The sequence below is a fragment of the Netta rufina genome, assembly GCF_964035555.1.
Source record: "Netta rufina genome assembly, chromosome: 18".
In the NCBI taxonomy this organism is placed as follows: Eukaryota; Metazoa; Chordata; class Aves; order Anseriformes; family Anatidae; genus Netta; species Netta rufina.
In genome coordinates this window covers 10,443,830-10,457,294 of record NC_140142.1, presented here as the reverse complement: position 1 = coordinate 10,457,294, position 13,465 = coordinate 10,443,830, and the positions used below count along the sequence as shown (strand labels likewise).

The 13,465-nt window shown below is 49.1% G+C and overlaps 2 protein-coding genes across 2 annotated transcripts in view; both read left to right on the top strand.

The window, feature by feature from the left end:
* LOC311216457 (antigen WC1.1-like) overlaps positions 1–13,465 on the top strand; it is a gene marked incomplete at both ends in the record, with an annotated part of 568,360 nt that overhangs the window by 321,939 nt on the left and 232,956 nt on the right. The window lies entirely within an intron of this gene.
* LOC311216633 (olfactory receptor 14C36-like) lies at positions 8,115–9,074 on the top strand (the record flags this gene model as incomplete). Its single annotated transcript, XM_084298165.1, has 1 exon — positions 8,115–9,074. One exon carries the CDS (start codon positions 8,115–8,117, stop codon positions 9,072–9,074), a length of 960 nt encoding a protein of 319 aa, XP_084154291.1.

The following is a 13,465-nucleotide window of genomic DNA, read 5'->3' as shown; positions in this document are numbered from 1 at the left end:
GACTAGCAAATGAGATGCCCACCTACAAAATGGCTGGAAGGAGGATCTTGGAACGACAAGCCTGTCAGTCTGAACTCGGTACTGGGGAAGCTCAAGGAAGCTCGTGCCATCACACGGCACTTGCAGGGCATCCAGGCAATCATGCCCTGCCAGCATGGGTTTATGAAAGGCAGGTCCTGCTTAACACACCTGTTCTCATTCTATGACAAAGTGACACACTTAGTGGATGAGGGAAAGGCTGTGGCTGTGGCCTATCTTGACTTCAGTAAGACTTTCAACACTGTTTCCCACAGCATTCTCCTCGAGAAACTCACTGCTCATGGCTTGGTCTCATGTACGCTTTGTTGGGTTAGAAACTGGCTGGATAGCTGGGCCCAAAGAGTTGTGGTGAATTGAGTTAAATCCAGTTGGAGGCCAGTCACTAGAGGAGTCCCCCAGGGACTGGGGCCAATTCTCTTTAATATCTTTATCGATGATCTGGATGAGGGGATTGAGTGAACCCTCAGTAAATTTGCAGACCACACCAAGTTAAGTGCATATGTCTATCTGGTCGAGGGTAGGAGGGCTCTGCAGGAGGATCTGGATAGGCTGGACCGATGGGCTGAGGTCAGCTGAATGAAGTTCAACAAGACCAAGTGCTGGGTCCTGCACCTGGGGCACAACAACCCCAAGCAACGCTACAGGCTGGGAGATGAATGGTTGGAAAGATGCCAGGTGGAGAAGGACCTGGGAGTATTGGTGGATAGTTGGCTGAATATGAGCCAGCAGTGTGCTCAAGTGGCCAGGAAGGCCAACAGCATCCTGGCTTCTATAAGAAGCAGTGTGGCCAGCAGGTCTAGGGAAGTGATCGTCCCCCTGTACTCGGCTCTGGTGAGGCCGCACCTCGAGTACTGTGTTCAGTTTTGGGCCCCTCACTAGAAGAAGGACATTGATGTGCTCAAGCAAGTCCAGAGAAGGGCGATGAAGCTGGTGAGGGGTCTGGAGAACAAGTCTTATGAGGAGTGGCCAAGGGAGCTTGGGTTGTTTAGCCTGGGGAAAAGGAGGCTCAGGGGTGACCTTATCACTCTCTACAGATACCTTAAAGGAGACTGTAGCGAGGTGGGGGTTGGTCTGTTCTCCCATGTGCCTGGTGACAGGACGAGGGGGAATGGGCTAGAGTTGCACCAGGGGAGGTTTAGTTTGGATATTAGGAAGAACTTCTTTACTGAAAGGTTTGTTAGGCATTGGAATGGGCTGCCAAGGAAGTGGTTGAGTCACTATCCCTTGAGGTCTTTGAAAGATGGTTAGATGTAGAGCTTAGTGATATGGTTTAGTGCAGGACTTGTCAGTGCTAGGTCAGAGGTTGGACTAGGTGGTCTTGGAGGTCTCTCCCAACCTAGATGATTCTGTGATTCTGTGACTCATGACTCTCAACAGCCCCATGTGTATGAGGAACCGATTCAGACATAAGCACCTCACACAGCCCTGGCATTGCTCTTTGTGCCTCCAGAAACAACCCCCAGTGTCCCTGTAAGTTTTTTTTCTCACCCCTTTACAGGTTCATTGCAGATGCCACTCTCTGCTATGTCACACTACCCTGCCTTTCTGCACTGGGCTGTCAAGCATTTGGATCAGCAAGATTTCTGGGGACTTGAAAATGAATTCAATTTAATTGAATTAAATTCTTTAATTCAGTGACTCTTTCCCTTGGAGTGCTCTTCAAAGACAGAATAAGGGGAGGGAAAAAAAAAGAAAAAGAAAAAGAAAAAGAAAAAGAAAAAGAAAAAGAAAAAGAAAAAGAAAAAGAAAAAGAAAAAGAAAAAGAAAAAGAAAAAGAAAAAGAAAAAGAAAAAGAAAAAGAAAAAGAAAAAGAAGCATTAGCAATGTTGGGAAATGTATTTTGGTAAGTGTGTGCATAAAACTATTCATCAAGAAAGCACGATTTTTTTATTGCATTTGTCCATGGTGCTGTCAATAGAAAACTGGGAAAATAAATAATGAACATTCATAGAAAAAAAGCTGGTGGTGCTGGCAAACTCTTTCAGCTGTTACATCAAGTCCTTTTCTGTACAGGTTTCAACTGTTTCCTCAATCTACTTTCATGGCTGGTTTCAGTTTTCCAGTCAGAGGTGGCCACTACCTCCAGGATGTCCTGGGGTAGCCAAGGCACCCAGGTGGGACAAGTGACACAGGACCTAGGGGAGTCCTTCTGGAGCAAAAACTGGGGGGCAGAAACTGGGGCTGGGCCTCTCAGGGGCTGTGCAGGGGCTGCTTGGGTCCCCCATGGGGAGCAGCTCCTGCCAGGTCACCTGCTCCTGCGTGGGCTCCTCTCCAAGGCCTACAGGTCTGGCCCGGAATCTGCTCTGGAGAGGGTCCTCCACAGGCCACAGCCTCCATCACTGCAGGTCCACCTGCTCCACCGTGGTACTCCATGGATTGTAGGGGGACAGCCTGCTTCACGATGGTCCTCACCACAGGCCACAGGGGACTTTTGCTCCAGGACATGGAGCACCTCTCCCCCTCCTTCTTCACTGATCTTGGTGCCTGTAAGGCAGTTTCGCACTCCTCTCTCTCTCCCAGCTGCTGTTCTGTTTTTTGTTTTTTTTTTTTTTTTTCCCTGTCTTAAATATGCTCTCACAGAGGCACAAACAATGTCACTTATCGGCCCAGCCCTGGCCAGCAGCAAGGCCCTTATCTAACATGGGACAGCTTCTGGATTCTTCTCACAGAAGCCACCCCAATGGCCCCCCACTACCAAAACCTTGCCACATAAATCCACCACATGCAGTCACATGGCATTCAAAGATGAATGCGAGGGACCATGGACCTTATCAGCTTGTGGGCCACAAGGAGGAGATGGGTGGGAATGCTCTGATGAGCTCAGCTCTGCCTCAGGATCTCCTGCCCCAGCAGGAGGAATGTGACTGTGGCAGTGACTGTGAGGTCACTTCTGTCTCTGCAGTTGATAGGGCAGCAGCAGCAACGTGTCACAGAAATGGACTGTGAGGTCACTTCTGTCTGAAGTAGTTGACAGGCCACACTTCTACCTAGGTTCTGTACTTTTCAGCTGACATCTGCTAGTGGTCCTGGTAGGCCAGCAGAAGGCACCTGGTTGGCATGCTGACTGTGGGATCCCCTCTGCCTACATAATGAGAAGGACCCAGACAGAAAGAAGGCCCAGATATGGGTTGTCCTGTCCCTGCTGTTTGAGTCCACGAATGGACAGCAGGAGGCACAAGGCTTGGGTGTGTCTAAACAAGAAGCTGCAAGGCCAGCAGAAGGACCGTGGTTTGGAAGATGCTGGTGAGGTGACTTCTATCTGGTTGGCTGACAGGCCGCAAGAAGGCCAATGGGTTGGGATGCCTACTTTAGGACTGGTTTCCACCCAGGTGGAACTTTCTTTGGTGGTAGGAAAGAGCAGGAGAAGAAAACTGCCAGAAATTGCACCTTGGAAGGTTGGCACTGGCCACAAAGAGGAAAAAATGTCTCTCAAAGTATACTGCTGTGGTGCCAGAGGTCACCCAAACTGTCTGTAATCAAACCCTGGCTTTGTGTTTGAAGGAACAGCTGGTGAAGGTTGATGAGACATTGGTGAAATGATGGAAATGCCAGGGTGAGAGCAAGGTGAAGAACAGAGATGGGTGTCTGTAGGCTTCCAGGAAATAGGACAAAATGTGGGACAGCATAGGAAAGCTTGCAGAGGAGAAGGTGGAGGTTGCTGGCAAGAATGGAAGGCCCCAAAAGCCCTGACGTTTTTGTCCCTTATCTAGAGCTTATGAGGTGATGAGATGTAGTCTCAGTGAGGCCTCCTTGATTCTTTGCAACCCTTGCAGAGGCAGGGAGGTGTCATACCACTGTTCTTCTCATGGCATCACACTGCTTAGAACATCCCACAGACCCCAGGAAGAGCCTTGAGATGGATATGGGGGTGCAGGATCTCCCTTCCCAGTGGCTGGAGTCAGGCCTTGGCTCTTCTGCTTCACCAAAACCAACCAAGACTTTTCTCAGCACAGTGCTTTGCCTGTCTGCAATCATGGTCTCCAATTATCTGCCCTAACAAGTCCCTGAGGAGAATCTCTTGGTAACAGCCCTCAGTGGGGCCCATTAATACTCCAAGTCACTTCAACTTTTCCTTCTGACTTTACTTGCTCAAGTGGTTACATCACTCTTCTCTCAGTACCTGAGCTTCATAGACTCAGCACCATAATACACCATGGAACTCATTAAAATAAAGAAACTTCTAACATTTCTTCCATAGTTTTCTTCAAGCCTTCACACCTTGTGCAGCTAATTGCAGAACTTGCATGATGTAATTAAGGAAGAAGATTTCAAAAAGCACCTAATACAAATCTTTTATTGCTTTAAAGGCTGAATTTTGCTGCATTTCAGTTTTGAGCATCATTCTCCTATTGGTATTTATCCAGGGTGATTTCTTTAGAGACCTGCATTGGGAGGAAAAGCAGAGTCTGAAGGTCCGATACCTCCACTGCCAGCAGTGGTCTTTGTCCCTGTAGCTGCAGCCCAGCCCAGCACATGAAACCTTTTCTAAGACAAGTCAGGGATTCCTTGGGAAAATAAATAAATAAATGAAATGAAATGAAATGAAATGAAGTGAAATAAAATAAAATAAAATAAAATAAAATAAAATAAAATAAAATAAAATAAAATAAAATAAATAAAATTGAAATGACCATTGGAGTCTGAGAAATTCAACCTGAATCTTTGTAGATACCTGGACATCCATGGTCTCTCTTGGGTCTTCTGTGGAAAACTCAGGATGAAAACTAAAGAAAATATATCTTCAAGTGGCTGTAGCTGTACCCATGAGTTTGGCTGCTTTTGGGAAACCGTCCCCTTCCAGCCACAGAAAACTAAATTGAGTAATGTGAAAAGACCTGCCCAGTCAATAGAGTAGAGCAAAGTCATGCTTCCTGTGCTATAGATGCAGAAGGCAAAAGAACTGCATTGTGCCTCAATGGACGTGTAACCCAGGTCATGCAACTTTACCTTAGTACTGACAAGTCCATCCCTAAACCACGCTACTAAGTTCTACATCTACACATTGGCTCTCCAGCCGATGAACCAGCTCATGGATGGCAATCAGGGAGTCTCAGTTAGGGTGACGCTGCCTCAGGTGCACCACCATGGTAGCCAGTGGCACCTGCTGTTCTTCAACCCTCAGCAAACCCACAACAGAAGGATTCTGTGGAAGGTCAAGCAAGGTAGACAACTCTTTAATGTCCTCCATCTCCAAGGCTGCTATGCCAAAGCCCCACCCGTGCTCTTTTGGAACTTTGAAGTACCCATTCCTGAAGAAGACTATGTCTTGGATGCACATAGCCTCTGGGCCAATCTCGATGGGGAGCTTTTGCCATTCCTTCCCAGTTCGACTCACTTCAGCCTCCAAGACAGTTAACTCTTGGGACCCACCTGTCACTTCAGAAATACAGGTGGGTTCTACCTCTTTATAGCTTGATGGCATTAAGGTACACTGTGCACCGGCGTCCAGTAGAGCCTGATACATCTGTGGGTCTGATGTGCCAGGCCATTAAATATACACAGTCCTGTAAACCCGGTTGTCCCTTTCCTCCCTGCCTCCCCCTGGCTGGAAGCAGGACCCCTCTAGTCCTGCTCATAGTGTTCATTACTGTGTCTGGTGGACAGCCCACTGGAAACACATCTCACCATGGCACTGTCATACTACAGGGCAGGGGAGAGGGAGCTGACAGCCAAGGGATGCAGGAGATGGTGCCCAATTCAGTGCAGGAGATGGGGCCCAGCAGAGACAAGGAGTCAAGGCAGTGGGGTGGGGGAGGCCAGGAGAAGCAGCCCATGGGGTGGTGCTGCTTGTGAAAACACATTTGTGCCAGCATCCTGAGTGGGCAGCAGCTGTCTGGAGGTAAGGGGAGGCTACGGAGCACATGCCAAGAGCGCTCCTGCCAGCAGAGACAAGGCCGGGGCTGAAGCCAAGGGGAGAGGCAGGCCCAGGGCAGGGGGGCTGTAAGGGCCATGCTGAGTTCCCTGCCCCTGTAGCAGCCACACTGGCCCTCAGCAGATGTGCTGGCTGGCACACACTGGGAGATCCTGTTGTGCATCAGAGAGAATCAAGGAAGGCGCTGGAGAGAGCTGGGGTGAGGCAGGTGGCAGAGCCCCATGAAGGGCTGGCTGGGGTCCAGAATCACACCACCTGGAATCTCTGGCAGAAAGTACCAAGGGAGGTGGGAGGTTGACCCCTAGGATTGAGGAGTCAGGGTTAGTAAGTACCTAAGACCTACTTCAACTGGGAAAGTGATATTGGTAGCATACAAAGGGGTTTGAGCTGCTTTGGAAGTGGTTTGTGTTGACACACAGCTCCTCTGGGCACCGACTTGCCTCTTTTGGGCTGGATGTTTCAAGGGAATGTCTCCTCTACGCATCATGTGCCTGATGCTCCATGGAGCAAGTGGGTCGCACTGATTTCACAGCAGGCTCCAATAGGAAACCCCAGTCTTGAAATTTTGGAAGTGACTAAGGACTGACCAAAGAACAGCGACTTGGAAATATTGCTACAGGAGGAGGTGACACATATTGAAGAGATGTCATTGTCTAATAAACTCCCAGAAAATGGGAAGCAGCATGTACTGGTCACTGATGGGTCTAGTTATATTATGGGAAAGCCATCCCTATAAAACATCTAATGGGTTCAGTCAGACCATGACTTTGGTCTCCAACTGTCATCACATTACTTCAGGGCAGCACACGTGGTGTATGATGTTGGATTGCTTTATGCTGAAGCCAGCTCTCGTTTCATCACTGCTGAGCTTGTCCAGTGTTGTCAACACTGCCCCTTACTTGATTCCTCAAAATTCATTCATTAATATGAGCCCTTCTGCTTGGTGAACCACATGCAGTTTTCCTACACATGAGTGTCACCTTCACTTTCCCTCTGTCTGCTTGTCCTCGCTGCCTTCAATATTCTGCTCTAACGAGCTCCAAGGAAGCCTGTGTCAATGCTGGCCCTCGGGGGACACTCCAGGAAACTTGCATCTGACTTGGACTTCTTGAGAGATTTCTTCGATTGTCTCTGAGTGCCTGAGGTTCATGGGCTCATCACCAAAGCCCCCAGAGGGGTGATTACAATGACTTGGGCTGGGCCTGTGCTGTTGATCTGGGCTGGGCTCCTGGGACAGGGAGGGCTCTTGGCAAGAGGTTCCTGGTTCAGAGAGACAGCTCTGCCCAGAAGCAGTTCCTCTGCACAACACAGCAGGGCTGGGGGCTCTGACCACAGGTGGCACAGGGAGAGGATAGAAGGAGAGAGGGCTTGGAGGCAGTTGGGAGTGGATTGGGAGGATGCTGAGAGCTGATGGCAGGAGAAATCTGCACAGCCCTTGACAAGGTAAGTCTCTGGCTGCAGGGCCATGTAGCTGCAGGTCCTGGAAGGGTCTCCTGCTGGGCCTTGTTCCTGGGAGGGAAGTGGGCAATGGAGTAGGCTTTGAGATTCCTGCTGGGTTGCACTGTGAGGTGAGGAAGTCTGGCAGAAGCCCCTTGGAGTGCCCTAAGGCAGGTGCCCCCAGTCATCCCAGAACACCCAGCCCTGGCTGGCCATGCCGAGCTCTCTGTCAGCTGCCCCATAGCTCCTGCAGCCATGGAGGTGCCCCTTGGCAGGGCCCTGTTGGTGGCAGAGTGCTGCAGGGCAGCGCTGAGCACAGCCGCGTGGGATGGGGTCTGTGAGCACAGGCAGGGTGAAAGAAGACTTTGGCCAAGAACAGCAGGAGCTGAGTGTCCAAGCCTCCTCCAGACACTACAGAGTTGCAGCTGGGAATCTGGGACAACTCGGTGGTCAGATGAGTTGTTTGCAAGGCTCGTTCATCTGACAAGTGGACTGAACTTGAGGTTGCTCCATGTTCCTGCTTCCCTCCTGCTTCATAACAGGAACACCTCCTCTGGAGCCCACAGTAGCCCCTGCTCCCAGTGCCATTCTCATCCAGCACCAGCCACAGCTCAAGCAAGAGAGCTGAAGACAGGTTCTCCTGCAAAGAGAAAGGCTGGTCTGGGGGACTATTCTAAGACTTGCAATAGGTGTTCCTTGGAGAAGTCTGTTCTAACTTTGTCCTGCCTTCTTCTCTTCAACAGACAGCCATGTCCAATGTCAGCAAATGTCCAACAGCAGCTTCCCCACAGAGTTCCTCCTCCTGCCATTCGCAGACACACGTCAGCTGCAGCTCCTGCACTTCGCGCTCTTCCTGGGCATCTACCTGGCTGCCCTTCTGGGCAACGGCCTCATCCTCACAGCCGTAGCCTGCGACCACCGCCTCCACACCCCCATGTACTTCTTTCTCTTCAACCTTGCCCTCCTTGACCTAGGCTCCATCTCCACCACTCTCCCCAAAGCCATGGCCAATTCCCTATGGGACACCAGGGCCATTTCCTTCTTTGGCTGTGTTACCCAGGTCTTTATGTTTGTTGCATTTGTCTCAGCAGAGTTTTATCTTCTCATCATCATGGCTTATGACCGCTACGTTGCCATCTGCAAACCCCTGCACTACGGGACAATAATGACCAGCAGAACTTGTGTCAACATGGCAGCAGCTGCCTGGGGCAGTACTTTTCTCTATGCTGTGCTGCACACTGCCAATACCTTTTCCCTTCCCCTCTGCCAAGGTAATGCCCTGGACCAGTTCTTCTGTGAAATCCCCCAGATCCTCAGGCTCTCCTGCTCTGATGCCTACCTCAGAGAAGTTGCCTTCCTCATCTTTTGCTTTTGCTCAGGTAGTGCATTTTTTGCTTTTCTGTTGCTGTCCTATGTGCAGATCTTCAAAGCCGTGCTGAGGATCCCCTCACAGCAGGGACAGAACAAAGCCTTTTCCACGTGCCTCCCTCACCTGGCCATTGTCTCCCTGTTCATCAGTAATATCATGTTTGCTTATCTGAAACCCCCCTCTATTTCCTCCTCATCCCTTGATCTTTTGCTGGCAGTTCTGTACTCAGTGGTGCCTCCAGCAGTGAACCCCCTCATCTACAGCATGAGGAACAAGGAGCTGAAGGATGCTGTTAGGAAACTGATTTGGGGGATGTTTTTCAGTACTCATAAAGTTTTTTTCACTCTCCAGAAGTGAAAATTGTGCATCTCATTCCAACACTTTTTTTTTTTTTTTTTTTTGCTTCTTTGTTTGTTTTTATCATTATTAATAAAATTGCTTTTTCCTTATTGTCATCGTGACTGCTTTTGCTCCTTGCATTCTTACATAAGTGTTTGGATTCCTCCCACTACAATGAATGACTGAAACTGCTCTGTATCATATAAATGCTTTATACATATACAAGTAACTGTGAGTCAGTGAAGGCTCTCATAACACTTTTGGTAATAAACAGGATAACTCATGTACACTGCCTGAAGGCTGGAATTTCCTAGCCAAGCCAGTGTCAAGAATAGGCCCAAAGAATTGCTCCCTACAAGAGTCTGTTCCGGCTTTGGTTCAGGATGGAATGGCTCATTGTTGAGACTCACCTGTGGGTGGGTGTCTGCTCACAGCAGAGGCAGCGCATGGTCACTGCATTATGTAGCCAGGGCTATTCCCACATGTGGCCCGTAGGTGGTGTCCTTCAAGAGGGGAATCTGGAGCTACCTGCAGAGCCCAGGATACCTCCAGGGACAGTGGAGCATGGCATGAGCATTGACTGCAGCCCCTCTGAAAGTAAGAGATCTCCCACTGTGTGCTCAGTCACAAGGAAAGAAGTAAACCCAGGTATTCACAGGGAAACTGCTACTCTGCAGTCTCAGAGAAGAAAGTCTCTGAGCCCAGCCCTGAGCTCTACAATATCAAAACACTCTCTAATATCAGGCACCACACCACTGACCCTCCTTCATTGCCTGTCCCTTCTGAAGAACTTATGGTCATTCTTAGCAGCACCCCAAGAAATATAATACACATAGAAAATGAGGAGGTGATTGGTGACAGCCAGCATGTCTTGACTAAGGGCTTATCATGCCTGACAAATGATGGCCTTCTATGATAAAGTTACAGCATTGGTGGATAGGGGAAGAGCAACTGACATAATCTACCGGAACTTGTACAATGCATTTGACAATGCCCCCCATGATATTCTCATCTCTAAACTGGAGAGACATGGATTTGATGGGTGGACCACAGATTTGATGGGTGGAACTATAGACCCGTTAGTTCGACCTCAGTGCTAGGGAAGCTCATGGAGTAGCTTAGCTTGAGTGTCATCATGCAACAATTACAGGGCAACCAGGTGATCAGGCCCAGCCAGCATGGGTTTATGAAAGGCAGGTCCTGACTGACGAACCTGATGAGGGAAAGGCTGTGGATGTGGTCTACCTTGACTTCAGCAAGGCTTTTGACACCATTTCCCACAACATTCTCCTCAAGAAACTGGCTTCTTATGGCTTGGACTAGTGTACGCTTCATTGGGTTAAAAACTGGCTGGATAGCCAGACCCAAAGAGTCATGGTAAATGGAGTCAAATCCAGCTGGAGGCCGGTCACTAGTGGCGTCCCCCAGGGCTCAGTACTGGGCCAAGTCCTCTTTAAGATCTTTATGGATGATCTGGATGAGGGGATTGAGTGCACCCTCAGTAAGTTCGCAGATGACACCAAGTTAGGTGCATATGTCTATGTGCTTGAGGGTAGGAAGGCTCTGCAGGAGGATCTGGATAGGCTGCACCAATGGGCTGAGGCCAAATGTATGAAGTTCCACAAGGCCAAGTGCTGTGTCCTGCACCTAGGGCACAACAACCCCAAGCAGAGCTACAGGCTGGGAGATGAGTGGTTGGAAAGCTGCCTGGCAGAGAAGGACCTGGGAGTATTGGTGGATAGTTGGCTGAATATGAGCCAGCAGTGTGCTCAGGTGGCCAAGAAGGCCAACAGCATCCTGGCTTGTATAAGAAGCAGTGTGGCCAGCAGGTCTAGGGAAGTGATTGTCCCCCTGTACTCGGCTCTGGTGAGGCCGCACCTTGAGTAGTGTGTTCAGTTTTGGGCTCCTCGCTACAAGAACGACATCGAGGTTCTTGAGAGAGTCCAGAGAAGGTCAACAAAGCTGGTGAGGGATCTGGAGAACAAGTCTTACGAGGAGCAGCTGAGGGAGCTGGGCTTGTTCAGCCTGGAGAAAAGGAGGCTCAGGGGCAACCTTATCGCTCTCTAGAGGTACCTTAAAGGAGGCTGTAGTGAGGTGGGGGTTGGCCTGTTCTCCCACGTGCCTGGTGACAGGACGAGGGGGAATGGGCTAAAGTTGCACCAGGGGAGTTTTAGTTTGGATATTAAGAAGAACATCTTTACCAGAAGGGTTGTTAGGCATTGGAACGGGCTGCCCAGAGAAGTGGTGGAGTCACCATCCCTGGAGGTCTTCAAAAGAGGTTTAGATGTTGAACTTAGTGATATGATTTAGTGAAGGACTTGTTAGTGTCAGAGGTGGACTAGGTGATCTTGGAGGTCTCTTCCAACCTAGATGATTCTGTGATTCTGTGGTTCTGTGACCACTCGCTGGGTAAGGATTTGGCTTGATGATCATACTGAAACAGTTGCAGTCATTGTATCAACATCGAACTGGTGATCAGTAAAGAGTGTTAGTCTTTAGGGTTAAGTATTGGGACCAGCACTGTTTAACACATTTGTTGGTTACATGGACATCGGGATTGAGTGCACCCTCCTCAGGTTTGCTGATGACACCAAGCTGTGCGGTGCAGTTCACATGATGGGGATAAAAGAAACCTTCCAGAGGGACCTTGACAGGCTTCAGAGGTGGGCCTGTGCAAAACTCATGAAGTTAAACGAGGCAAAGTTCAAGGTCCCACATGTCCTTGGGGTAATCCCAAGGACAAATACAGGCTGGGCAGAGAATAGATTGAAAGAAGCCCTGAGGAGAAGAATGTGGGGGTGTTGGTGGAGCTCACCATGAGCTGGCAGTGCGTGCTTGCAGCCCAGGAAGCCAATCGTATCCTGGGCTACATCTACAGAAGCATAGCCAGCAGGGCAGGGGAGGGGTTCTCCCCCTCCACTCTCTTCTCATGAGACCCCACCCAGAATACTTTGTTAGGTCTGGGGGCCCCAGCACAAGAAGGAAGTGGGAGTGTTACAAATTCACTCAGTCCCAAAGTAAGATTAAATAAAAAATAGGATTTATTAAAAGAATAGAGGTAACCAAACAGCGCTGGGTGCACCGGGAGTCTCCGCTCCACCAGGATGCACACCAGTTACATCAAGTAGCTGATTTTTATGCTCCTAGACTAATACATATTCATTACTACTTTTTAAAAAATAGGTTATTATAATTACCTTCTGGGGTCCAGTTCCTCCTACTGGAGCATGCGCATCAGTCTCCGGTGGCCCCTCTGGGGGTCTCTAGGGGTCTTTCATGCTGAAGGCTCATAGTCTTCCTCTCCAAGTTTTTTTCTTGTCCTTCCCCTTTGTACTTCTTGGCAGCGTGTCAAGTTTACGGCATCCCCTGCAGGTCTTGTCTCCCAGCCGTCTTTCAGCTTCTTTTTTTTCTTCTTCTTAATCTCTTGGCCACCTGGCCAGATATCAGAGGCTTACATAGTATCCCATAACAGTCACTAGTTGTTATCAGTTGTTCTGAAACCCCCAGACATCAAAGACTTCATACAAACACAAATAGCTTTCTTATTGACACTTCACGAGTAATTAAAACATTCCTCACCAGCCATTCAAAGGGACAGTCACACCTATAGCAGTGTTAAGTCAATCTAGAAGAAGACAAAAAAAAAAAAAAGGCTGTAACTGTCAGAAATAGAAGTTTGGAATAACAAAAGCAAACAGGTTCATAGATTTGAGGAACATTTTCTGACACAAATTCCTTTGCAAGGTACAAGAACTATATACATTAACCATTCTGTTTTTCTTAGACTTGTGGTTATACAAAGGTATGTAAGACAGAAGGTCACATTCATCATACCATGAGGCCCTAGCACTGTTCCATACTGACACGAATCAGATGAACATATATAACAGGAGTATTAGAATGAGTCCAGAGGAGGGCCACAAAGATGATCACAGGGCTCAAGGTCCTTTCCTATGAAGGCAGGCTGAGAGAGTTGTGGTTGTCCAGCTTGCAGAAGGGAAGGCCCTGAGGAGACCTTCTAGCAGCCTTCCAATACCTAAAGGGGGCTGTCCTGGTTTCAGTTAGGATAGAGTTGCTTTTCTTCCTAGTAGCTGGTGGAATGCTGTCTTTTGGCTTGGGATGAGAGGAGTACTGATAACATGCTGATGTTTGAATTGTTGCAGAGAGTGCTTACACCAAGCCAAGGACGTTTCAGCTTCTCACTCTATCCTGCCAATGGGCAGGCTGGGGGTGCAGCAAGAGCTGGGAGAGGCCAGAGCAGCTGGCCCAAACTGGCCAAAGGGGTATTCCATACTATTTGACGTCATGCTAAACAGTATTTAGGGGTGGCTAGCCAGGGGGAGGAGGGCCGGACTGCTCGGGGTTAGGCTGGGCATCGGTCAGCGGGTGGTGAGCAAGTGCATTGTGCA